The sequence below is a fragment of the Heteronotia binoei genome, chromosome 1 (genome assembly GCF_032191835.1).
Source record: "Heteronotia binoei isolate CCM8104 ecotype False Entrance Well chromosome 1, APGP_CSIRO_Hbin_v1, whole genome shotgun sequence".
Taxonomy (NCBI): domain Eukaryota; kingdom Metazoa; phylum Chordata; class Lepidosauria; order Squamata; family Gekkonidae; genus Heteronotia; species Heteronotia binoei.
In genome coordinates, this window is record NC_083223.1 from 32,192,131 (window position 1) to 32,220,052 (window position 27,922).

At 44.3% G+C, this 27,922-nt stretch overlaps 1 protein-coding gene across 1 annotated transcript; it reads right to left on the reverse strand.

The window, feature by feature from the left end:
- Positions 1–1,606: 1,606 nt before the first annotated feature.
- Positions 1,607–27,833, reverse strand: LHFPL6 (LHFPL tetraspan subfamily member 6). The gene is made up of 4 exons (XM_060233128.1): positions 27,704–27,833; positions 24,815–25,434; positions 5,016–5,114; positions 1,607–4,032 (listed from the first exon to the last, which is right to left on the reverse strand). The coding sequence occupies exons 2-4, from the start codon at positions 25,209–25,211 to the stop codon at positions 3,914–3,916; spliced, it is 615 nt and encodes a 204-aa protein (XP_060089111.1). The 5' UTR covers positions 25,212–25,434; positions 27,704–27,833; the 3' UTR covers positions 1,607–3,913.
- Positions 27,834–27,922: the final 89 nt, after the last annotated feature.

A 27,922-nucleotide genomic window follows, 5' to 3' on the forward strand; every position in this document is an offset into this window, starting at 1 on the left:
TAGTGGTTAAGTGTGCGGACTCTTATCTGGGAAAACCGGGTTTGATTCCCCACTCCTCCACTTGCACCTGCTGGAATGGCCTTGGGTCAGCCATAGCTCTGGCAGAGGTTGTCCTTGAAAGGGCAGCTGCTGTGAGAGGCCTCTCCAGCCCCAACCACCTCACAAGGTGTCTGTTGTGGGGGAGGAAGGTAAAGGAGATTATGAGCCGCTCTGAGACTCTTCGGAGTGGAGGGCGGGATATAAATCCAAGATGTTCATCTTCTATTCATAATCAAATCATTTTAAAAATCATACCAATAAATGGAAGAAAATGTAAAAGGCACCAATAGATTGTGGCAGCAAAAAGTGCTGTCAAGTCGCAGCTGACTTATGACTACCCCATAACGTTTTCAAGGCAAGACGCGAACAGAGGTGATTTTGCCATTGCCTGCCTCTGCACAGCAACCCTGGATTTCCTTAGTGGTCTCCCATTCAAACACTGACCAAGGCTGACTCTGCTTAGCGCTTCTGAGATCTGACAAGATCAGGCTAGCTTAGGCCATCCAGATCAAGGCAACAACAAACAGGCAATTGTAAACAAAATGGTATCAATGTGTCAGTGCAGCATCAGATAACTCCACTGAAATCCAGGAAGCAGCACAAAGATTGGACCATTCCAAATGCTTCTTTTAGAATTGATAGTTTTAGGAGTGCTTCTGAAGTGCAGAAGGGAATGGGGCCAAGCAGGCGTCCTGGGAGTTCCACAGTCTTGGCAGCTGATTTGGCTCCCCATTCAGGGTGCAAGGCAGTAAAAAACCCACACACAACTGAATGGGTCCACAAAGATGGTACTTTGTGCTTGAGATGCACATTGTTGAATCCTTTGTTAACAGCAGTGCAGGGTCCAAGATACCCCTTTGCTTCCCACTGCCTCTAATTACAGCCCGTCCTCTATCTTGAGAGTTTCACACAAGTGAGGTAGAAATGTATGCCTCACCATAACAAGCAGTCATGGGAATGAAGTGTCTTGTGGGGAATGCAAATGCTGTGGCCTCATTGTTCTGAAATTGTGGTTGACTATCTTGACCACCTCTTGCATTCTATGAAGCAAAGATCTGTACAAACATATTGCCTTCATTGAAGCACAAAACATACCCTATAGCCTCAGTTTTCTTTTAACTCTGTTCCAGCTTGCTCCTTGGAACTATTTCACTGAGATAAAAATAACATGAAGGCTTTGCAGTGCTGATGCATGTTAACTAGGGCAGCTTCTGCTAGAGGCAATACTCTGTGTCACTGTTGTTTTTGCTGCAAATTCAGAGAGTGACACAGTGCCTTTCCCCATACCATTCCTTGCCCGAACCTCTTACAAACTCTCCTGCCACACAAGGGCTTTAAAAAAAAAAAGGAATCATTAGATCACTATGGCATTAACGATCTATGGCCATGATCATCTAGTTCCCAGCTTTCATTTCAAAATAATGTTTCCAGCTGTGGCTCCCACTCCTGTGGGAACTTCTTGGTCTGCATGAGGATACCTCCACTCTGAAGACAGGCATACTTGGGAAAAGGCAGAATCACCAGCTATTAACATTTTAAAAAGTGAATGAAAACAGTGCTCTGGAAGTATCATAAAGACATTTATACTGATTCTAAGATACAAACAATAGTACAGTTTATATTGCAATACAAAGATGAATATTAAAAACAACAAAAACAATACAGCACAATGCAACAACAATGACTTAATGGTATTAGTAACAAAATCTGGAAGCGGTTTGCTCTTGCATAAATACTAATATTCTACTGTACCGCACGTATAAGAAGTTTCAGTGGGCACAACTGCCCTTCACAAGAGTACTCTATCTAAAAAGGCTACATATGCTGAATAAAATATTGCATTTTTGTAATAATCTTGAAAAAACACTGAATAAAAATTTATATAGGTCTGAATAGGCCAATAATAACATTTGAGAACGTGTACAAAGATTATACAAAATACTGAAAAAAGTGGCATGTTAGGTTTAGTTTTAAAAAGGTGGTTTAATACTGCAATTCAAATCTTCTAGCAAATACCAAAAATAATTAAGAAAAAGAAGTGCACAGAGTTTTCATTGTAATTGCTCTGTTCCACAGTGCTTGTGTGTCTGGAACACTTCAGGCATTCACCTGCAGCAGAGACAGAATTAACAGGAGTTGCTCACACATCCCCTGTGGCCATTATTGGGTCTTGTGCAATGAGAAGATGAATAGTCTATCCATGCAAAGGAGAACTTCCTGTGGGCAATGGTGCCCAGTTCCTCTCCCCTTCACAGGAGACCAGAAGTGGCATCTGAGAAATCAGCCAGGGTTGCCAACACCTGCTTTGGAAGTACCTGGAGATCTAGTGGGCGCAGCCTGTGGAGGGCAGGGTTTGGAAAGAGGAGGGACCTCAGCGGCATATAATGCCCTACAGTCCACCATCCAAAGCAGCCATTTTTTCCCAAGAGATCTCCAGCCACCACCTGGAGGTTGGCAACTCTAGAAATCAGCAGGAGTGTTTCTTCTGTTACTGATTCAGGTAAATGCCCAAAGCCACATTATGAAGGAAATCGGAAGCAAGATGCTCTATGGTGCTTCTCCCTGGAGTGAACGTAAAGACTGAAGAGAAGTTTGCAAGGGGCAGAGAGAGCAGGGTGGGAACTGTGATGGAAGGGGGTAGAAAAGGGACAGTGAGAAATCTGACTATGGTGCTGCATTTGTACGGAGGGAGAAAGTGTGCTTTGAGGAGGAACTGTCTGTGTATGTCTATGGAGGGAGAAGAGAAGAATGAATTTCTGAATGCCATGTGTCACAAGACTGCAAAGACGTGGGCCAAACTACATGTTTCACGTAAGTGTGCGGAACAGTTGTTTGAGCCCTCCTGCCATTCCGAAAGAGAAGGTGGCATTTGTATCTCTTTTTGTGCAAAACAAAGTGGTTGGGGGGTTACCATGATGTGCATTTGTGCATAATGTCAACCCTGTATGCTTTGTGTAATAAAGGAGAAGTTGGTGTGTGCAGATGTGAATGGAAGATTGTTTTTGTGGATTTCTGTGCTTCTAAATGGAGGATGAAAAGACTCTTTTGGCCGTGACCTTTTGCCTGAGTAACAATGCCTTCCAGGGTGAGCTTTAGCTAGTTACAGCTGAAGGTGCATGGAGGGTAAGATAGTCAAAGAGTAGTCAAATTGTTTGTAAGCTATTCAGTCTTCATACACCTCTGCAAGGCTGTTACATATTGGGAAAGGGAAAGTGTCTGTGCAAAAATATGCAGATGTGCTTTTCAGAAATCTCATACTAAGGGAGCTTTTCAGCTCTTTTGTGTTTCAACTACAAATTGGGCCAACACATCAGCTTGGAAAACCTTAAAAGGCTAATACTTAAAGGTCTAAAAATAGGTGCCCTCTAGCTGAATGCAACAACCACTCCAGCTGCAAAGTGGTCTCGCTCCAGCCACAAAGTGGTCTTGCTCATTGCTCCAAGAAAATCAGTGCTTACATCCAAATGAGTACCAGCTGTTAAGAAACACCATCCTGATCCATCCTCACCTCACAGAGCTGTGGAAATAGCCTTTTAAAAGGCTGCGTTCTGGTCCTCCAACGTGGTATTTTTTTAACCCTTTCACAATTGATAATTTGCTCAAAGTCACTTTTTTTTACCAGATAGGAGATAGTACTCAACCAAAATCTGCTGGGAATAGGACACTGCGCCTTGCATGAAACCTGGTTTATATTGTTAAGATAGGGAGACACCTCCACCCCCATTCACAGCATCACACATCAATTCCAACTTCATCATTTTGTTTAGGTCCAACTACAAGGAAGAGCGAAAGCAACTTTCCAAGTGGCACACTCATTTCATTTTTCTGCTGTTCCCTAAACTGGTTTGCTTGCTTTCTGGGTCCCCTTCTTGCTTCAATAAGGATACTGTTTCTGTTTCTTGCCTGAAAAACAGGCCAGCCAAGTGCAGATCAGCATCGCAGCAGCAGCACCTCCTCCAGTGCAGTAATAAGCCCAGCCAATTTCACAAGTGCCTGTGGGCGAGTCAAATAGCCATGAAAGGACAATGCTGTTAGTGAATTCTACTTATGTTACACATACCCCGCCCTCTCCAGAATGTGCCTGAGATGGCTAATGCAGAAGAAAACTACAAACAGGATGTAATAAGTGCAATGGGTTAAAGCAGGTTAATAAAACTATTATCTATGATAGTTCTTTTCCAACACCTACTTCAGTGGAAATGTGTTTTTTGAAGCACCACATGTAATAATTTGGAGCAACAGTGTGAAGCACGATCAAGTGGTGAATTCTGTAATGTCCTGAAGGGCACTAGGTCAGCCACAAAGTGTGTCATCATTTGGGGTGGGCTGGGAACGAATTTTGTTTGAAACAAACATTTTGTTTGAAACAATGGCTCTGGTACAGTCTGAATATAAGGACCTTGAAATTCCATTAACTTCCAAAAGGAGAATTAAGAACATGCTTAAGTTCCTTCCCATATAAAGACCCTAATATATTCTACCAGCAACCTAAATCAGCTGTATAACTTCAGAATACCCAGGTATCCCTCTAGCATGGCTTGTGGAGTGATCTGATTCAAAAGTCTATTAGGTGGCATCTTACTTCTTTAAGGAAGAACTACAAATGAGGAACTAGAAATCAGCTCTAGCTTCCTAATGGTGTCTGTATTGGGCATTGGATGGCGGGGTGTTTGGCCTATCTAGTGCATCACTTTAAGCAGTCACTTTATAAGGCTTTAAATTAAGCAAGGGCAAATGGCAGGCCAGAAAGGATTCTACAAAAGCCTGATCTTCTGGAAAGGCAGAATGGGCTGCTTTGGCTGATGAAGTATATCTCTATTTTAGACCTCTACAATATAAAAATCTGCAGTACAACATCCTTCCAGATGCTTACAATTTTGTACAAGTTCTTCCCTACTTCCAGCTGTGCTGTAAGAGCACTGACCATCTGCAAAGCACAATGACAGGATCTCTGAAGAACAGGAGCAGTCGCTTACCCAGTTCAAACTGGTTGGAAAGATTGCCACAGGCCTGCCTGACTTCTTCACTGTCCCAGCCCAGAGGATAAAGAGCACAACCAGAACCAATCAACAGGCCTGTAGAGATAAAAAACAAAAGAAAACAGTAAAAAACAACAACAAAAACACCAAACCTGGGTCTCTGTGGTCCAAAACTCTAACCACTTTACCACATTGCCTCTCATTATGGCATAATGCATTAGGAGACTGAGATTAGGAAATGGTATCCAAATCCTCCAAACTTCAGTAGACCACCAACTTTCCATTTAAATAGGAAGGAAGACTAACCTGTGTTTAAAGTTCAGTATTTACTTTGGACCGAAGACAAGATCCGATGCTGAGCCTACTAAACGCTTTGATTATTGAGAGCCAGGGCGGTGTAGTGGATTAAGTGGCAGACTAGGACCCCAGGCGACCTAGGTTTGAATTTGCACTTCTGACATAATAGCTTGCTGAGTCACCTTGGGCCAGTCACAAATTCTCAGCTTGGCTTACCTTGAAGGACTGTTGTGAAAAAAATGATATTTCTAAAAGCTGCTTTGAGTCCCAAAGTGGAAAAAAGCAGGATATAAACAAAAACAGAAAATGCCACTTTGAGGCATGACTGCTGATAGATTGCTAGTCTATATTATGCCACCAATGAGTTTTGTGGAGAAACGCCATCTTAGTTGGGAGGGAACATGAAACTGCTAAGCAGGCTTTGGCCTAGCCTCCCTCCAACCCCCCCTCCCTTCCAGAGCCAAACCAGCAACTCTAGGGGGAAAGCTTCCTAGAGCGGCAGGAAGTTCTTTTGTCCTTTGCATTTGAGTTAATCAGGAAGAAAGGCAGTCCTCAGCTGGCGCTCAAAGGAGGAGGTTGTGAGCATGGGGGCTCCTGACTGTGGGATAGGCCTACTCAGGAAAAGGAGGCCCCCAGGCAGTCAGACCAAGTAAGTCATACACAAAGCAGGGCAAGTTTAGACCAGGGACAGTAGGATGCGTTTATAACCACCTTTTCTTTGTCATGCTGTTTGCTGTGCGGGTGCTGTGCTGTGCTAACCTTTTACAGGCAACTGTTTTTGTTTTGTTCTATTTTTCTTTTTCTAATTAAATATTTTTGCTGTTTTGAATGCTGGCAGTCAAACTCTGTACCACATAGATCCCCAACTGCTTTAGACCACGCTGCTTTAAGAAGGGGGCCCCGGGGAAGGGGGAAGGCATGCAGTTGGATAAGGTGCCAATCCTCCAGGGGTTCCCCGAAGAAGAGCTGTGGTCTCTGTGACACCCAAGTACTGGGTGGCAGAGGGCCTTGAGGCCTGGCCTCATAGCTGGAGAGGGGGATTGGGAGTCCTGTTCCTCTCAATCTGAACCCCTAGACTGAGCAGGTGGTGGCAGCGAGCCCAAGTGGCAGGAAAAGAAATAGCTCCCTCCAGGAGCTGGCGACTCAATAGGGAGTTGACGGGACCGGGTCTGAAGGCAGAATCGGGCCGGTTCCGCCACAAGTTTTTATTATTTTTTTAAAGAATGAGCATAATATGCACCGTCCTTGCAAGAAATTCCAGAAAAGTTAACAGCTCATCTATTCACTATCACATGGATAAATATGCTGATTTTTTTCCTGTCGCAGGTACTATTTTGTATTCTGCAAACACAGTTGTGACACAGTTCTCCCTCTGGGACTTCATGGCAGTCAAGGCTTGGGAAGAATGTGAGGTATGCCTACAAATGTGAGATTCCAGACTATGTCCCTGGAAAATTGAGAACAATCTGTTTACCAGATGCCTATTCCTTGTTGATGCAACTACTTACTGATGAAGGGCTAACAAATCATGGCAAAGGAATGGAGAAAAGAATGAGCTGACATTTTTGCTAGAAATCCAAAACAAACATAGTAACAAAAGATCCCCAAAGGATTTCATGAAGGGTACTTGATACTTGGAGAGGGGAGAGAATTAACTGTGAACTACAGTTTACTTTATCTAAACAAGATATTGAATTTATAAGTACAAATTCAGAACTGAGGAAGAACTGGACATTTGCATTCAAGGGCTTAACTCTGCTCTGTCTTCATCAAGCAGAATTTTAAGAAGCAAATTAGAAAAATGTGTTCAAGGAAAATACCTTACAGCCTGTTTTTGTCTTTGAGCAGCTAAGGAATTTAGGCAGTTTAGATGGATTTTCAAGGTGGAAGCTTAGAACTGGATAAACTGTATATCCAGCTTGCATTACAAACCCACAGATTATTCCTCAAAACAGATTACTGCATTACAGGGTTGGGAAATCTGGCAGTCCTAGGAGTCAGCCTCTCGGCCTTTATGCCTCTGTGCACATACACAAGGCATGGAAAGCTATTTTATAAACTTGGTAAACTATGTTGCTTGTCTCAGTTACATGGAAGGTTGTCAACCTCCAGGTGGGCCTTGGGTTGCCAGGTCCCTTCTGGCAACTGGCAGAGGATGGCGGAAGGACCTACCAGGAGTGGGAGGGAGGCCCAGCCAACGTTGTAGCAGCAGCCTGTTTATGTCAACTCCAAAGTGACCTAGAAGTGACATCACACAGTGATGTTGGGGTGATGCTCTGGTGTTTGGGCAAAAACTCTATGGTAAATTTGGCTTCTATGGGATAGAGAAGGTACAGAAAGAAGTACTTTTTCCCCTTTCTCACAATACAAGAACTCGTGGACGCTCAATGAAACTGCTCAGCAATTGGGTTAAAATGGATAAAAGGAAGTACTTCTTCACCCAAAGGGTGATTAACACATAGAATTCACTGCCACAGAAGGTGGTGGCAGCTACATGCATAGATGGCTTCAAGAGAGAATTGGATAAACATACGGAGCAGAGGCCCGTCAGTGGCTATTCAGCCACGGAGTATAGATGGAACTTTCAGGGGCAGTGATGCTGTATTCTTGGTGCTCAGGAGAGGGCAACAGTGGGAGGGTTTGTAGTGTCCTGGCCCCACTGGTGGACCTCCAAGTCCTGATGGCACCTGCTTTTTTTGTGTTGGACTGGATGGGTCATTGACCTGATACAACATGGCTTCTCTTATGTTCTGTTATGGAGTTTTTGACCAAATACCAGAGCATCACCCCAACATCACCAATGGGATGGGATCACTTCCAGGTCACTTTGGAAGTGATGTAGTGTCATCATTGGATCCCGATGCTGACTGCCATGTTTAGCTTGAAGCCCAAGGGCCCCAGGAGATCTCAGAACAGGAGAGGGGTGGAGGTTTCTGCACTTTATCCCACCTCCTCCCCATCAGAGCCTTCTTGTGCCCAACTCTTCTCCTTCTTGACCTCCAGATTTGTCCCCCTTCTATCCTTTAATCTATCCTTCCCCTGTTGGCCCCCTCCCATTGGCTGTTCCCCTTCTTCCCTCTTAAGTCACGTCTCTGCTCCATGCAGGAACTTTCCTCAGCATCTTCCCTACTCTGCCACTTGTTTCTTCAGGCTCAACCTGAGACTCTGTGAGCTTCACAGGGACCCGAGCTGGTCCCAACTTGTGCCTCTGAAAACCTCATAGCCTGCTTGTCCTCCAGGCAGGGTGGGGATGCCTGATGGTGGGGGACCACCACCTCTGCTGGGGGGGGGGCAGGGTCTGGCAGCCCTAGGTGGGGTCAGGACTTCTCCCAGAATAACATCTGATCTCACAGTAGTCTTACCAGGTCTTCCATCGATGTGGGAGATCTCCAACTGTCCCTGATACCACTTCGCAAGGGGAGCAGAAGAATCATCATGCCAACAGTGTGATGTCACTTCCAGCACAATCCCAGAAATGACAGCACGATACTCTAGGGTCCCCCCAAAACTCTATCATTTCCCCCATCTCTGCCCTTCCCTCTCCCTAAGATCCATTCACTTGGAGGAAATGGCAGCTTCAGACGGTGGTCTCTATGGTATCACCTCTCCAGTGAACTCCCTCCCCTCAGCAAACTCCACCCACGGCAGGCAGCATCCTACAAATCACCAGGAATTTCCAAAGTCAGTACTGGAACCCTTACAATTTGCAGTTTACAAGGCCAAGCCATTTTTCCATCTCTGGCATCTTTTAGTGTCTGAGGTGTTCTGCCTATCTTTCCAGATCGATCCTACTAAACACTATTTTTATTTTATTACTGCATGCAAGCTTAGGAAATGACAAGGAATTCTTTTTCCATTAGGCAAATTGGCCTGAAGTCTCATGAAAAATTTAGTTCCATCTAGATGGGGAAACTTCCAGCGCTGTTGGAATCACACACTGTACTTGGCAAGAATCCCTAGCCTGGGGAAGGAAATGACCCAGCTATTATCTGATCTGCTGTTTAGATGCAGCTGTATGTATCAGATCACAACTCTTTATTATTGAAACAATCATTTCTGAGCAGCAGGGGCCCAAGAAAGCAAGAATTAATTCGGTACTATGCATTCATGAATTTGCAAATAACACAAGCGGTTCCAGCAGAGGATGAAGGCTGTGCCAGTAATTGCTGAATTGAAAATGTTGTAAAAAGGCCCGCTGGCACTAAAGCTACTATTAAATGAGTTGTACTTCCTGCAAAATGAATGTTAGGACCCTGTAAAGACCCTTGCTTAGTGACTATCAAAGTGATGATTAAAGATTCCACAATTGCTAATAATTACTTCCCATGTGACCATTGTTCATAAAGATGCTTTATAACAAAAGTGGTTGCTACAGATCTGGTAGCTCATTAAACTCATAATAAAGGTTACATTTAATACTTTGCTTTTCTCAAATTACAGTCAACTTGGCTAATTAAAACATCTTCTGTACAGAAGAAAGTACAAAAAGCCAACACTAAATAACTCAGCCTGAGAATACAATAAAACAGTCACTGCACAGCTGAATAATTTCATTCGAAATTCCTTTTTTAAAACAAACACTCTCTCAAAACTTGAAATCCTGGAAGTTCAAAGAGAAGTCCACAAGAACAAGGCTATAAAGATGAGGATGTCATTTTGTGCCCTGGTTCCTAGCACAGGAGTCCTCGGAATGCTGCCCATGGGTGCCATGGTGTCCACCAACACCTTTCCTAGGGTTGCCATTCCCAGTTCAATCCCCCATTTGGGAGGCTTCTGCTTGCTGCTAGCCAGCAGGCGAGACCCCATTCCCCAAAAGCGACTTCACTGTATGACATTCCCTGACGCCCTGATATCACATGGAAGTGGTCACAGCGTCTGGCATGTTGCATGGTGACACTCTGGTTTGGGAGCAAAACTCTATGGTTTGATGCCAATTTTACAAAGGAGTTTTGCCCCAAAACAAGAGCATCACTGTGCAACGTCCCCGACACAATGGCATCACTTTCACATGTCAGCATGTTATGTTGATCTGCCCCATACCCAAAAAGTTCTCTCCCACTCCCCATCATTGCAGACATCGGACCTGGCAACCCTAACCTTCTCAGTGTTTTTAGAAAGTAGGAAAGCCAAGTTGGGCTTTTGCTCACCAAAGCTTCTGATTGGCCGCTATAAATTTAATTGGCTATGCAGGGTTTTTAAAATGTTGCTTTAGCAGCAGCTGCCACCAGAGCATAGGTATCTTCACTGTGTTACTGCAGGTAAGGTGTGACAGCTATTTTATGGCTGTCTTCTCCTGTGGCAGCCACTTTGTAGCTGTGCTTATCACACTGTGTCAGAATTTCAAATGTATCTGCAGGCTCAAAAAGGTTGGGGACCTTTCTTCTAGCAGAGCTCACACAACAGACAGATCTTGATGTAAGACTTCAAAAAGCAAGAGGAGAGAGCACTATCTCAGATACGCCAAGCTCAAGTCCTTTTAGAGTTCTATAAACCAATAAATACCCTTTGAATTCTCACAGGAATCTGGAGAACTAATGCAATTGCTGCAAAACAGGTTTTATAAGTTCCATCAGGAAACAGGCCGTGGCACTCTACATTAGCTGCTGTTTCTGAATAACACTGTCCTGAAGGGCAGCTCATGTGGAGTTGTCTGCAGGAGTTAATCCACACATTCCTCATGCATAGCAGACAGATAAAACCCAGTCATTTGTAATACAAACAAGAGCATTTTCATATTCTCTTCCGTTTCCCTAGTCCTGAACAGTGTGAATTGCCACAGAAGATCCACCTACCATTTTAAATTCAGGAAGTGGCATGTCAGTTCATTAAGTAATCAATATTTTATTTTAAAGATAATGAATAATGTAATGGTTAGTATACTGGACTATGACTGGAAGACCTGAATTCAAATGAAGCCATGAAGCTTACTTGAGCCAAATGGTGTTCCTCACAAAACCAACTTCACAATGTTGTTGTAAAAGTAAAATGGAGGAGGGAATCCTGTAACTGCCTTGCTTTCCTTGGAGAACACATAGGATAAAACTCATAGCCAGATGGTTTTGCAGGCACAGGTTTGTAATGCACTAGAGGTTCTGTAGTCTTAGACCATCATACGCCATCTTTCAGTTATATATTTGTATTTATGGGATGGGTTCTGACTATATCCTACCACTCTACTGAACAACATTTATTAAAACATTTATAGCCTACCTTTCCTTCTGGTTTAAGTCTGACGCCTTCTCTCAAGTTAAGTGGATCTTCCATTGGACAGAGTCACTTAAATTAAAAGAAGGCCTCTTAGAGAGCAAGTGCAGCAGACTCTAATCTGGAGAACTGGGTTTGATTCCTTACTCCTCCACATGAAGCCAGCTGGGTGACCTTTGGTCGGTCACAGTTCTCTCAGAAATCTCTCAGCCCCACCTACCTCACAAGGGGCCTGTTGTGGAGAAAGGCAGGGAAGGCGACTGTAAGCAGTTCTGAGACCCCTCTGGGTAGTGAAAAGTGCGAGTATAAAAACCAACTGTTCCTTCTTCTTCTTCTTTGGAGGAAAGCTTCTTGTACAACAGTCAAATCCACCCCAATACTTATATCCCATCTGTGATCAAATCCCTGAATGTAAAATACAAATGAAAGGTCCAAAAACAGATTCTGAGTAACGAACCCACACAGGTGTATTGAAGGACAAGAATTAAGAATCGTTGCGTCAAATGGAATGTATCTAAAATGTACCTAAGTGACAGATGGAAAGGAGCAAGCCAAGCTGACCTTGGTTCCTAAGTCTTACTACTAGTCTGTCATTGAATCACAGAGCTGGAAGGGACCTCTAGCGTCATCTAGTCCAACCCCCTGCACAATGCAGGAAACTCACAAATACCTCCCCCTAAATTCACAGGATCCTCATTGCTGTCAGATGGCCATCTAGTCTCTGTTTAAAAACCTCCAAGGAAGGAGAGCCCACAACCTCCCGAGGAAGCCTGTTCCATTGAGGAACCACTCTAACGGTCAGGAAGTTCTTCCAAATGTTGAGCTGGAAACTCAATATTTATGTAAGTGCCATCAAGTTGCAACTGACTTATGGTGGCCCCTGGACAGGGCTTTCGAGCAAGCAAGAAGTAGACGTGGCTTGCCATTACCTTCCTCCCATCCAAGTACCCACCCTGCTTAGCTTCCAAGAAGCGACAAGATCAGGCTGTACCGTACCCCTTTCCTCCCTGTTGTCTGCATAATACCACACCACTAATTAGTTGGAAGCCTTCCTCTGATAAGTGCCTCTTTCATTGAAGGCAGACCCACAACTGGAGGACATCTCCTTAGGCAAAAGGAACTTCCTCCTGGCTATGGAAGGAACTGAAGGCTACATCTTGTGCTGTACTTCTGCAGCACACTAAAAGAGCCCTTGATAAAAAAAATTTCAGCGTATAGGTAGTTTTATATGGAACTTGGCAACCCACCCATTTTGGGGGTTTAAAAGGTTAAAACCAAACCAGAAAAAACTTGACAGCATATACAGAGGGTCAAAGATTGGAAAGATACAGAGGCATCTGAGGAGACGTAATCCTGCATTTCTGAATAAGAATGTAGGCAAGAAGATCAAATCAGTCAGCCCTAAGGGAAATCAACCCAGACTGTTCTCTATAAGGTCAGATGCTGAAGCTGAAGCTCAAATACTTTGGCCACCAAATGAGAAGGGAGCACTCCCTGGAGAAGATCCTGATGCTGGGAAAGACAGAAGGCAAAAGAAGAAGGGGACGGCAAAAGATGAGATGGCTGGACAGCGTTACTGGTGTAACAAACACAAATTTGAGCAGACTTCGGAGAAATGTGGAAGACAGGAGGGCCTGGCGTGACTTTGTCCATGGGGTTGCAAAGAGTCGGACTTGACTGTGCAACTAAACAACAAAAATCCTGAATGTTCATGGAATGGCAAAAATAAGCATGAGACTACATTCAAAGCTCCCTCTAAACTGTGCTAGGGGGCACTGGTGTAGGGGGTTGGATTTTTAGATGCCAGCGCAGGCATTTTGAGCTCAGCCCACTAGAAGGAATTTTCCCCTCCACTGGAAACAACTGAGGATAGGGGCACCTCCTTCTGGGGGCCATAAAATTGGATTGCCTGGTCCAATCTTTTTCAAACTTGAGGGGTTTTTTTAAAAAAGAAAGAAAAAAAAAAGGAAGAAGGAACAGCGGCTATTCGGCAAATTTGGTGCTTCTACCTCAAAAAAACAGCCCCCTCCCTCAAACTCCAGATACTCCAGGTTTGATTCTCCATTATAGCCTACGGGGCTATTGACTATAAAAACCCTCGTAGACAACAATGGAGCTGGAAAAAATGATTTGTTTTGCACACCCCTATTATGCTTTTCAGTGTGATTTGTAAGCTGCCTTGAGTCACAGGGAAAAGTGGGATATAAATATTTGAATAAATAAGTAGTTTGGGCAGGTTGAAAATATTTAAGCAACTTCTTGCTTGTTAGGTTAGGCAGGCTTCTGGCAGTGATTGTTCCACCTCTCTTATACTTGACCTGTAATGCTGGTTGTTATATTGAGCTAAAAAAACTCAAAGCAGACTGAAGGAGTGCCTCCCAACACACAAGTGCTGGTATGTTTTCTAAGGCTCAGTGCAGGATGACAATCCAAGGCCAGATCTATCAACAGGGTGGACTGGAAAAGGGAGACCTATTCTCCAGAGGCCAGGTCTACCAACATACTGCACTGGGGCAGGCAGACCTGTTCTCCGGGGACCAGGTCTACCAATATAGTGGAATGGGTTTGCCATATCTCATTATATAAGGACACATCCATCTCCAATTGTGTGCATGCACGTGAAAGCTCACACCCTGAATAAAACTTTGTTGGTCTTAAAGATGCCATTGGACTCTAATTTAGTTCTACTGATTCAGACCAATACAGTTGCCCACCTTGATCTAACAACCTTGTGAAGTAGGCTCACTCACAATTTCTATGCTAGTAGCTCATGAAGTAGATTTTCTGCTCACAACACACCACAGCTTAGAGGGAACATTGATAGTGATATGAATAAACTCAGGTTAGCTTAATCTTGTTAGATCACAGAAGATAAGCAGAGTCAACCCTGGTTAGTATTTGGATGGGAGAACACCAAAGAAGTCCAGGGTCACTATGCAGAGGCAGGCAATGGCAAACCACCTCTGAGCTTCTTCTGCCTTGAAAACTCCATGGGATCATCATAAGTCAGTCATGATGGGTACATATGAGCTTAAAATGCTTTGGTCAAGGGAAAACATGCCATGTATTGCATGAAGATTATTTCAGCAAAGACACCTACATTTTCAAACTTTCAAGCATGCATGTTTTATAGATGACCCATGCTGTTGCCCAGAATAAGAACACATAAAAATTTATTAGTAATCCACCATGACTATCCATGTGTTTTAAATCACTGATGAGTCATATACATTTACAACTCCTTTTAAACTTTCATTTTTCAAATACATTAAACTGTGTCCTGCATACTTCCTATCAAGTGATTTCTTCATACCAGCTGTTTGCTGATTCAGTCTCACCCTTCTACCAAACAGCAGCAGAAGAGACAAAGCTCTGGAAAAGAGATGCAGATTCTGTTCTGCTTCTCACCTCGTAGATAATAACCTTCTTCCACAGCAAGCATAAAGAAGAATTTTGTTATTCAATTAGCTGATTTCTAAACACCCCTAAATACACAAGCTGCTTTCTACTTGGTAATGGTGTGCTGTTGAGAGAGAGGGCACAATAAGGTGGGGGGGGGGGAGTCCTAAACCAGGGAACTGATCTGAGATTGGGAAAACTGTGTACATAGAAAGTCCCCTGTTCCCAGATCTGATCTGAACTGTGAAAGATCATGACTTTATATTATCCTCACAACAACCTTGTTTCATAGGTTACATTGAGAGAGAGTAATTGGTCCACCTAGCTTCCATTGTTCATTTGTGGCTTGTGTTCATTTGTAGCTATTTGTTCCACAGCCTTCTGTGATGCATCTGCTGGAGTAGGTGGATCAAATAGCTTGAGAGCCAGTGTGGTTAGAGCATTAGATTAGTACCTGAGGTACAGTCTAATGCTCTAACCACACTGGCTCTCAGGCCATTTGATCCACCTACTCCAGCAGATGCATCACAGACGGCTGCGGAACAAATAGCTACAAATGAACACAAGCAAACAAGGGACATAAAAGGAGGGGGGGATTCTTTGTTCTGCAAACTGTAATGCAATCTGGGAGAGAAGTTCCAAATACAACTATCAGATAAGCCTCCCCCACCCCGTCAAGTCCCAGCTGACTCATGGCAACCAGTTAGGCCATAATCATCACCAGTAAAACTAGGAGGCTTTCTTTTGTGGTGATGGTACTCTCTGGTAACTGAAAGGGCTGTAGCCAACAGGGGGGCACAGGAGTGGTGCCCCCTACAGAATCTGCAGCACTCCCACTCAATCTTTCTTAATCTTCCCTTTGAGAAGACTGGGTGAAGGTGCTGCAGATACTATAGGGGGCACTGCCACTTCAGCCAAGCAAATGACTGGCTTTTGAGACCAAGGGCTTGCATGCAGCACGCAACACTGTTCTCTGAGTCAAGAATGGTCCCAAGGTAATACAAGGGGACAATGCATATACGCAGGGATCATTTTGTAGAAAAATAGGTGGTGGAGCTCATCCAGGGATTGTTATGCAGCTGCACATACTATTCAATGGACAAGGAGGTGGAACTCTCAAAAGGAGAAGGCGGAACTCTCAGAAAGGTTCAGGAGCTGTGCTCCGTTGAGCTCCCACTGAATCTGAGGCCTGCATACACGGCTCTTGCCTACAATTGGGGTGCAGGGTTGGAATGGTAAGACTTCCCCCCTCTATTTTGATATCAAGGCACGGCAATTGACTGCAAGAAGGCATTATAGTGAAAGGTGTACCATATATTACTTCCTAGAACATAAAAATATTAAATATTTCATAACATTTCACAGATGACAACACTGGCATAGCTGTAGCACCTCTGCTCTCAAACTAATGATCATTTCCCAAGGTCTTCCTCCCATTGCTTAAGGCTTTCCTCCACCTGCTGAATGGTGTAGCCATCTTCTCTGCAGCAGCCTGTTCTTTTCTTCACTGACTGAAAAGCAAATATGGTTCTTCCCTCATTTGAGTAAAGAAAACAGTCCTCTTTCATATACTGAAAAGTCATTCCATTTGAGTCTGTTAAAAAATGTTAACTAACATGAACACATTTTTATTTTTTAACTTGCTGTAAGAGTGCTTTTTAATTGAAAGCAGCTAAAGCTGCAATTGTAAGCACACATACTAGGGAAGAGCTAAACTCAATGGTTCTTCACTTGTGAGTAAACATGTTCTGGATTGCACTGCAGTAAATGTATACAATAAAATAAATAATACTTCTGCATCATGAATACATTTGGTACACACACAGCCTGAGATAGCCTACTGGCTGAAAGAGACTGCAAAGAATACATCTTTCATGCATCACTCTCTCAAAATGAGGCAAGAATTGTAGTCCAGAATGGTTAAGCCATTTCCATGTTAGCTCAAAAGCTGGCATTTTGTTCACATGTAGGTCAAGACAGCTGGATTATGAGTAAAGTCTAAAAGTAGGAGATTTTTACATAAAGCAGTCACAATTTGGTAAATTATGTGTATTTTGTAAAGTATTCCAGTATCACACATACACTTTCAAAAGTCAATCCACATAGAACACAATGTTAGGCTACAACAGTTCAATTGACCTTGGCAACTGTGAATGACAGAGGTGCTGGTGTCCAATAACACCCTAATATACATGCATCTATGAATCTTTAAATACGTTTTGATATAAAGATGCTTGAAAATAACTAAATCACTCATATGTTGAAGCTGTTAGCATACTTCTTGATGAGCCAGAGCCCTAAAATTTGGTACTTTGTAGTACAAGATACTCTGATTACTAAAAGCTGAAGGAAAGACCTCAAAACCAGGAAAATCAGGTTATCACAAAATAGGTAAGATACTTCTAAGTCATCCAAAAGCTGAAAATTTCATACCAAAGCAGCACAAGAAACATGCATTACTAGTGAAGTCCAGAAACTGAAAAACTGTTTATACCTGACATGCAGTTTTCCTCATAAAAATGGCTGGCATTTCTACATATATTACTGGGGGGAGGGGCACAAGGACTTATGGGGAGGGTCTCACTTTCCCTTTCCTGGTAGCCCCAATAGCCCCTCTTCTCTCCAACTTCCTTCTCTTATTCTCATCCCCCAGTCAACCTACTATTGGTGTTTTCCACATGGGGACCGGCTTGTGTTGTTTACCTGTGGATTAGGTTCTCAGTGCTGGGATAGGTGGATTACTTTCCTTGATGAATTCTCCATGACAAGTAGCAAGGGGAGTGTGGGAAAGAGAGAGGGAGAGAGAGACTTGTATTCTCTCATATAGGGAAGAAAAGCAAGCATAATAACTTGGCCTGTCTTCTTTCCATATCCAGCCCAAAGAACAGCTAGGGAGAATAAGCAAAACAGAGCAGAGCGCAAAAGACTAAAACCCTTCCCCTGTACAGTGGCTCCAAGCCAAATCCCCCTTTACTTTTTTGTAGCATTAAAAATGTCAAAACATCTTATCACAGTTCTTCCATGAAGTATATCATTCAGTCCTCAGGATAACAACCATCTTAGTTTTCACATTAATTGTTGCTAACTCTTCACATGCTGTTATTTCCATTCAGGCTTGGGATAAGAATATTTGGGGAATGGAGCATACAACCACATTAAAGGAAGAACCGACTACAAGGACTGGGATACATGGGGGAATAGTGAGGTGCACACAGGGTGCAAGGTAAGAGGGCACACACTGGGATGAGAGATGGTTGGGAAACAAAGGATCTGAAGGGAAGGAACAAGCCGGAAGGCATACCTGGGGAGAAAGAATCACATATGTGAGGTAAGGAAACAGAATGGGTCATGTATGAGGAACAGAGGTGGAATAAATAAGGAATTCAAATGCTTCACTAAGAGGTCATGGGAAACAACTCTGAAAGGTTTCCTTCACCCACCCACACTGCCTCAGCTGGAAAGATCAAGAGAATATAAAAACTAGCAAGTTGGCAGCAACTGCTTGTAGGAAAGCATCCATATTTCTCTTTCTCAAACACCCTCCTACTCCCCCTTCCAACTAACTACATTAAAGGCTTTCCTTGTGTAACTCTCTGGGGTCTCAGACAAGGATCTATCCAGAGAGCCTACGTGAGGTGAACAGGCTTGTGAGTGAAGGCAGTGCCTCACAAGGGACTATAGTGTTGGTTACCATGGGAGCTAACCATAACACAGTTATTTGTTCACACAGCCAGTGCATTCCCAAAGCTGCACAAAGTGTGACTTTGAAGGATGGCAACTCAGCCAAGCAACTCCTGGAAAGTCTTGCTTGACAAAACAGAGATGGCACAATTCACACATCACAGCCAAACTGGGGTTTGCTTGTGATGGGCACAAGCCAAGTTAATTGCAGGCTCCTTCTCTCCTTGCCTTGCATGGTGTCAAGTCTTCAATCTAACTCTAATTTGTCATGAACATAAGTGGCTTGATCAACTGATGTTAGTTTATTTCCAAGTAACAATGGGGCAAAACTACCAATGTGATTTTTAACATGTAGGCCTAGCTTTTCTTGCAGCCCAACAGCCGCTGTGGGGAACAGCTTTTTAAAAGTATAAAGGGCACAACTTGGCTCAAGACACATGGGACACGGGGGAGAAGAGGCTCTTGCTTCCTCCTGACACCATCTTCTCTAGCTGAAACAGCCCAGGGAGGGAAGTTATTTGCCCCATTTTGGAGCATGGAACGGTGTACATACAGCGCCAAACTGGAGCAAATAATCCCTCTCAGGACCATTTCAGCTTGGAAAAACAGCACAGCTGGAAGGCTCCTTCCCCCACCATGGGGAACATTTTAAAAAGCTGTTCCCTCCAGCTACTGCATGGCTGTATGGAGAGAGACTCAATCATTATAAATCATATGAAGTAGTCTGGACCCTACAATACCATCCTAAGTAGAGTCACACCCTTCTATGTCTATTGGAGTCACTGAGCCTAGAAGGATATAACTCTGGTTAGGATTGCACAGTAGGATTCCTAACCATGCATTTGTTTTTCCCCTCTGTTTTGGAATTTTTCATTTATTTTTATTTAAGGAATTTATAGGTCATCTCTCTAGAGAACTGTTCAAAGCAGCCAGCGACAAATCCCCAGACAAAAATTGTAGTTACTGGGAAAGGGGAAAAAATGCAGAGCCAGTTTGGTGTAGTGGTTAAGTGGGCGGACTCTTATCTGGGAGAACCGGGTTTGATTCCCCACTCCTCCACTTACACCTGCTGGAATGGCCTTGGGTTAGCCATAGCTATCTCAGGAGTTGTTCTTGAAAGGGCAGCTGCTGTGAGAGCCCTCTCAGCCCCACCCACCTCACAGGGTGTCTTTTGTGGGGGGAGAAGACATAGGAGATTGTAAGCCGCTCTGAGTCTCTGATTCAGGGAGAAGGGCGGGGTATAAATCTGCAATTCTTCTTCTTCTTCTTCTATTCACTGTACCTCTGGAAGTTGAAACTCACCACCCAAGACCAATGTGTCCACAATGGAAAGAGTTGCACATAACTAGAGCTATACTACAATAGAAGTTTCCTCTTCATACGCATATTTGTTCTTTGAACTCTTTTTTAAAAATTAAATCTTCATTGACTTTATTATACCTGTTCATATTTCTTACTCACACACATACACCCCTTCAGCCTTCTTTACATATGACTAGGAAACTGTGGTGTTGGAGAAGAATCTTGAGAGTCCCTTGGACTGCAAGAAGGTAAAATCAGTCAGTCCTAAGGGAAATCAACCCTGACTGTTCCCTGGAAGGTCAGATGCTGAAGCTGAAGCTCAAATACTTTGGCCACCAAGTGAGAAGGGAGCACTCACTGGAGAAGATCCTGATGCTGGGAAAGAAAGGAGGCAAAAGAAGAAGGGGACGGCAAGAGATGAGATGGCTGGACAGCGTTACTAATGTAACTTAACATGAATCTCAGCAAACTTCGGAGGATGGTGGAAGACAGGAGGGCCTGGCATGACTTGGTCCATGGGGCTGCAAAGAGTCAGATTTGACTGTGACTGAACAACAAGGAAACTGCTTGCCATTTTTCTTTGCTGGGACTAATAGGAGCTGTGGGAGTGGGTGATCTGTACTGAAGAAACAATGCACTGCTCTTATATGAATTAAAGACACTCACACAGAGATATTTCAGATCCATCCTTATCACAGATCTCTTGCATTTCATCCGGTTTCGTCCTGCCTCTCAAGGGTGAGAAGCAGCAGGGAAGTATTTGCCTCTATTCGATATTTCCTCAATTTACTCTGCTGCAGCATGTCTGCCTGCCTTCCAAATATTCCAAGTAACATTTGCCTTTCTTTGATACAAGTGCATGGCCAGTCAGTGCAGAAGAGAGGGGGGAACACAGCACAGGCTAGTCTGTGCCTCCATGTCTGCAGTGCCTTGTCTTCCAGAGAATACAAACAAAATGGCATGCATCCAACTTCAGGAAGGAAAGAGCTGCTTAAGCTGGAAAAAGGCTTATTAGGCTGCAGAAAGGGTTTAAACTTTGCTCAGTGGAGGAGCAGGATTCATGTTAATATTTCCTAGAGGCATGCTGCCTACTTCAGGGGGAGGAGGGCAAAATGTATGCCTCCATCCCAATCTGCAGTGCCTGCCTTCTCAGAGTAAGCCTAAACCATTGCCCCAGCAGACCAGCAACACAGCAGCAGAGCAGAAGACACACACTAGAAAGTAAATAGGAATAGCTTTTGCTAATACATAATCTAGCAAGTACAGTAATTGGTGGGAGAACCAGTTTGATGTAGTGGTTAAGTGCGCGGACTCTTATCTGGGAGAACTGGATTTGATTCCCCACGCCTCCATTTGCACCTGCTGGAATGGCCTTGGGTCAGCCATAGCTTTCATAGGAGTTGTCCTTGAAAGGGCAGCTGCTGTAAAAAGCTTTCTCAGCCCCACCTACCTCACAGGGTGTCTGTTGGGGGGGGAGGTAGAGGAGATTGTGACCGCTCTGAGACTCTGAGATTCAGAGTATAGGGCTAGATATAAATCCAATATCATCATCATCATCAAAAGTGGAAGCACTGTGCACGATATCACCTACAGGGACAATCCTCTTCAGTAGGAACACCTGTCAGATCTGCCCTTATGGTCCCTCCTGCTGCCTCTGTCTCAAGCAATCATCAAAAGCAGAGAGGGAGACACCAAAACAATACTTATTTCTAAAGATTGACTATATTTTTAATAATTTCCTTAGTTATATTAAACATGTGATAGAGGTACTCAATCTGTATTTTGACTGGTTACTTTTAGAATGCATTAATGATTAAGCTATGCCTAGATTAGACTAAAGAGCCCCGTGGCGCAGAGTGGTAAAGCTGCAGCACCATAGTCCTAAGCTCTGCTCATGACCTGAGTTCGATCCCGGTGGGAGCTGGGTTCAGGTAGCTGGCTCCAGGTTGACTCAGCCTTCCACCCATCCGAGGTCGGTAAAATGAATACCTGGCTTGCTGGGGGGAAAGTGTAGATGACTGGGGAAGACAATGGCAAACCACCCCGTAAAAAGTCTGCTGTGAAAACACTGTGGTGCAATGTCACCCCAGAGTCGGAAATGACTGGTGCTTGCACCTTTACCTTTTTTTTTTTTTAAGATTAAACTAAAAAACTTCCAGTTTAATTTTTTTAAAGTAGCATCAATACAATTTTCCTGATTCAAATCACACCTCTCTTTGCAGAATAACTGTGAAAAAACCTATATAGTTTGCTTTATACATTGGTGTCAATGGACATGAAAGGAAACCAACACATTCTGCTATTTTGGTGCCCTCTCTCTCTCTCTCTCTTTTAGAGTAGCTGTAATACTTCCACAAGATGCTGAAGAAATCCCTTCCCTTTTGCTACTCTGATCACAATTCTTTGCAAGTTCCCACTGGTACAATGCAATTGGGAATAGTGTGTATCTTATGTACAATCACGCTTGCATAAATTTTGTACTGAAGTTCATTTCTTTATACTGTTCCATGTTGTGAAGCCAGAAAAATGACTCATGGTTCAAAGCTGTGTCTCCCAAATCCTACCATAGGGCTTTTGTTCCTTTGCCTAATGCATACGGGAGTGATGGGTAAAGCATCATCTTGCCAAGATCTTTACAGTACTGCATACTGATTGGTGCTTTTCATTCTACTGTTGTTATTGGTGTTTGTGGGCAGTGGCCCAAGCAAAGGGCACCTCTGCATTTAACAGTGTCTCTGTGGGACCCGACACAGCTGATACAGTTGTTATTCTCATAACCCTGTTAGTTTGCCAAGGAAGAAGCACAGGATACTGACTAATTTGCATAATTGCACTTAACAGCAGCCATCTTAACTGGGCTCTAAGGCTGAGTTGCCCATCTATTTAGTGAACAGGGCAACTGGAGGTGGGGGAATGCCTCCCACAATGTGTAAGTCCACATAAACAAAACAAACCACATGCTAGATTTATTTATGAGCTACTATACTGACTAACCAGAATTGCAGGTCCCTTAATTCTTGTGAAGCAAAACAAATTATGCAATAAAATGGATGATTTAGTGATAAGAATGTCACAGTTGCATTGACACAGCCTTTGAATTCCAGTGCCTTTTTAAAGAGAATGTCTCTAGGCTTCCTGTTTGTCCAGAAAAGATAACTTCAGAACTAGTAGGGCTGGCTGAAGGATTAGACTACAATGCTACTGTCCCATAAGAGCTTGACTCTAACCTCTAATTGTAATAACTGTAATGACTGTCAATCACAGATGCAGAAAAATGTTAGGGCACCTTTCTGTGAACTGAACAGTTGAAATCAGACACACAAGCAGCTCAGAGAAAACTCTAAAAATGGTACCCTTTTACATCTAATGGGAATAAAATCTGCCATGCATAACTAAGGCTAGTACTCAAGCACAGAGCAATGATAAAAACTCATGAAGCGCCAGAGCCTCCTTACACATTTTAATCAGCTGGGGAAGGGATCTGAGTGCACCGATACTTGCTGAATGGAGGTTTTATTTACCAGAACTCTGTGGTTCCACCAACACAGAGATTGGGGTGGGGGTGGGGGGTTGGACTATATATATTTTAAGTGTCCTGAGAAAACAGGTAACACAGCAGCTCTTGACAAGCTCATGCCAATTTCCCCTGCACTATGACTGCAAATGCACCTCAAGATTTCTGCACAAGACCAGCTTTCATAAGAACAGAAGAAATGGACGTTTTCATAGATCTAGTGTTTCTTTCCTTAATAGCAGTGGCAGAGGGAGGTGTGTGTGTGTGGAAGAATATTTAAGGGAGAAAAACACAAAGAAGGAAGGATTGCTGCCACAACACTGGAAAAGCTAAAATTAAAACCATATGGTCAGGGATGGTAAAGTGAGTACAGAACTGAAAAGATTTAATAGGCTTTTGTGGCAATTTAAGGGAGAGGGAGCAATTTGTGTGGGATTCACTCTCAAAGTATAAGGACTGCAATCCTGAATATACTGATTAGTGAATAAGTCTCACTAAAATCATTTGGACTTACTTCCAAGTAAACATTAAAACTGGATGGGGACTCAAATACTTTTCTCTGCATGTAATAGGGGTATATGACAGAGTTGAACACTGTAACTCTGAAGCAGTTTCCCCTCCAAAACGCATAGTGTCAATGTAACATACCACAGACTCGTAGTTTTCAAGCCCTTCTAGACTCCAGACCCAAGGAGCTGCAAGTACGGTATACAATATTAGAGCCATATGACAGGAAGAGAACCAGCCAGAATTATGATCTCACTGGTTTCAAAGCTGGGACTGAGGGCAGGAAACAAAAAGAACTGGGACAGGAAACAAAAGCTGAAAACCAGGAGGTGTATCATGGTGAGGAACAAGCCAAGGGTCAGAGCCATGGAGGAATACTCTGTTCCACCGAGTGACCTTTTCTTACTGTCCTGCTGTTCTTCTGAGCATGCATGCAAAGAGAAGCAGAAGATATGGCACTCTTGTTCTCTATGAATAAACGCTAGCAACACAGACCTTCCACCTTCTCCCCAAAAAAGCAAAATAAAAAACCCAGCCCTACAGGGGTTCATGATGCACCTGAGGCCCCAGCCTATCGCAGCAGCTGACCACTGCAACAGAGTACTGTGAAGAGGGAAACTTGTTCTTATGGAAATTCAGAAACCATATGCCAACACTTTAAGGAACTGACGCCACAGCTGATTGTTCTAGCCATGTCATTTTTTGGCCATTATTTTTCTTTCTCAATATATTTATAATGTGCGGCAAGTGCAAAATCTAGCAGAAAATTTAATGTGAGCATATAATTTGATCCTCAAAAAACAACCGAGCAAGTAGAGAGAGAACAACAGACTACTGTGCATCCAGAGGGGCAGGAAGTGGCTTCCAGGGTCAAAAGTTTGCAATTACTCACCTCCCAAGAATTGGATGCCTCCAGCAACCCTGCCCACAGCCCTGGAGATAAGCTCAGTCACACAGCATCCCATGAGTGCTGTAAGGGCCACCAGAAGGAGAAGACCACAGCCCAAGCCTGTCACAACTGTGCAGATCCTCCACTCCACACTTGGAATGGCCTGGAAAGAGGCGTAGCGTCCACACTGCTCCACCATCACGGTGATCTGACGGCTCTCGTCTCGTACCGGGTAGGAGCACCTCCGGAAAGTGCCAAATGACACTGTCTTCTCCAGCTGAGATCCCAGCAGCCAGTAAGGCATGAAGAACCCCACGCAGGAAACACCAGCACAGAGGAAAGAAAAAAATGCCCAGACCACTCCAGTACAAGTAAGACTAGATGCCATCTTCCCAGTCATAGCTATTAATGGCAGCAAAGAGGTGCCTGGGGGGACCCAATTCTTTGTGTGCTGCTTGGATTAGAAGAAGATTGGTGAGGAAATATTCAAGGTCTCTAGTCCCAATAATGCCGCAGTCCAACAAAAGCTTCCCTAAGAGCCATTGTGTTCGATTCTTGTATATTAAAAATGTGGCAGAAAGTTCTTTCACTCTCCTCGATCTTTTGTCTCTTCCCAAAGGTAGCTGCAGAGATTCAGAAGCAATTGGGGTTGAGGAGAGCAGAAAACATTAAATGTTATTTAAGATTTCTCATAAACAGTTTTCCCCAGAGGCTCAAACCCAGCAAATAAAGCCATTTAGCCAACAATACATATAATAAGATCACAGAAAAACAGGCAACCTACACCTTCTACATTAGGGTGGAGAGGAGAATGCAGCAAAGGATGCTAGATTGAATATGTTCAGCAGGCCAGTCTTTGTGGGCATCAGTTGAGGGAGTTAATTCATTTGAAATGTGGTGTGGGAGGAGAGTATTACAGATACCATGGATTCCCAAAAAAGACAAATAAATGGGTTCTAGATAAAAACCAAGCCAGAACTCTCCCTAGAAGCTAAAATGACTAGACTTAGGCTTACTGTACTTAGGTTACATTATGAGAAGTCCAGGAGTCACTGGAAAAGACAATAATGCTAGGAAAAGTTAAAGGCAGCAAAAAAAGAGGAAGACCCAACATGAGGTGGATGGACTGACTCAGTCAAGAAAGCCATGGTCCTCAGGTTGCAAGACCTCAGCAAGGCTGTTGCTGATAGGACATTCTGGAGGTCATTCAGTCATAGAGCCACCATCAGTCAGAAGCCACTTGACGGCAGTTAACACACACATACACAGTTGAGGTAGAGTCCATGACTCCGTGGTAGAGCGGACTCTGCTTTGCCTGCAGAAGGTTCCAGGTTCAAGCCCCATCATCTCCAGTGAAAAGGTGGTATGTATGAAACACCTTCCAGAGACCCTGGGGAGCTGCTGCCAGCCAGAGCAGACAACATTGATCTTGATAGGCCAGTGGTCTGACTCAGTAATACAAAGAAGCTTCATGTGAGGAAGAAAGAAGGAGAAAGGAGAGTGCGAAGGACTGAGTTAGGCCAAGGTTATTGAATCTAACCCTGGATGAGGCACATGTTGCTGTCACAGTAGTGGGACAGGAAGTATTAGTCAGGAACAGCCTCTCTCACCCTGCTGCTGATGCATACCCCCACCTAGGACTGCCCAGTGACTTGGAAACAAAAAACAAAACAAAAAACCAGCCTGGTTTGTTCATGTGTCTTTAGCAGCTGCTTGACGTGCAGAAATCAGCCAGTGAAGCTTTTCATAGTAGGCTGATGAGCAAACTCACCTACTCCCATCTGCATTTCATGCTGCGGTTAAAGGCAGAAGTGCAGTGGCTGGCTGAGAAGTTGGCAACCTTCCAGAGAGCCTGCTGAAGAGGTTGTATGTAAATAAATGGCTAATCACCAAGGGATAGTTCTCATGGCTAGCTCAACTGGGAAACAATGAAATGGAGAGGGAGATGGTACTGGGCAGTTGGTAATGTGCCTTGTTGCATTGCTCTGGATAGGCAGGGGAATTAGCAGTGCCTTGGTCATTCAGACTGGTTCGGGAAAGAAAAATGCTGGCACTTAGATGCCCCTGCATTTCTTCACAAACAGGAAATCAATTAAAGAAGTCCAATATATTGATCCTCATCCAAAGCCCAGAGAGGAAGCTGAGAGGACAGAACCTAGCAAAACTGGTAGGAAGATGTGACCTATCCAAGCAAAATGATGCCAAAGGGCCATGTAATGAAGAAGAATCTCTCTCGCACAGTCAGGAGTGTTGGGTGCTAGTCCCCCCACCCCATTTTTGAGAGCCTCCTCCCTGAAGGGAAAGTGCATTGTTAGAAGCGCTTGGTAAGAAAACCAAGCAGGAGTCTTGCAGGCGGCTGTCAACTGAGGTGAAATGCAGGGAGTGGGGGAATTTGCTCTATCCTTGTTGCCATCTTTTAATTGTTCAGCTGTGTTACCTGTATATTAACCGGTTACAAATGTTATGCAGTTTGATGTTACCTGCCCTGAGCCCATTTTGGGAAGGGCGGGATATAAACTTTAAATAATAGCAGCAGTAATAATAGTAGTAGTAGTAACAACAACAATAGCAGCAACAATAATGTCACAGCCTCTCTCCGGTGGGCTCCGATGCCAACACACAGTGCCAACCTGCCCGCCACGCCAGACTTGGTGGGAAGTTTGCTCCCTCCTGTCCCCCGCGCCCCATCCCCCAAAGGGGGGTGGGGGTGAAGCCCGGCAAGAAGGGGGGGGGGGGGAGAAGCGAACCCACCCTCTTTTCCTGCTTCGAAGTGAGGCGGGCAGCGCTGCCCCTCCCAGTCCCTGCCATGCAGCCTCGCTGTCCTGGGGCCGGGAAACTGGCGCCCGGGACCGGGATCCGCCCTGCGCGCCCTTCACCCCGGTGCCTACTGACCTGCTGTCTTGGATCTGGACCAGACCCGCATGGAAGCGGCAAAGCGAGGCGGCGGCGGCTGGCCCAAGAACGGAGCCCCCGGCAGCTCCCCGCCCCTCTGCTGCTGCCGCCGCTGCTGCTCCGCCGTGGCGCTCCGCTCTCACCCGCAGGAGGAGAAAAGGGGGAAGGGCCAGGCGGGTCCCAAAGCCCAGCGTGGGGAGCTCCGCCCCCTGCTAGACC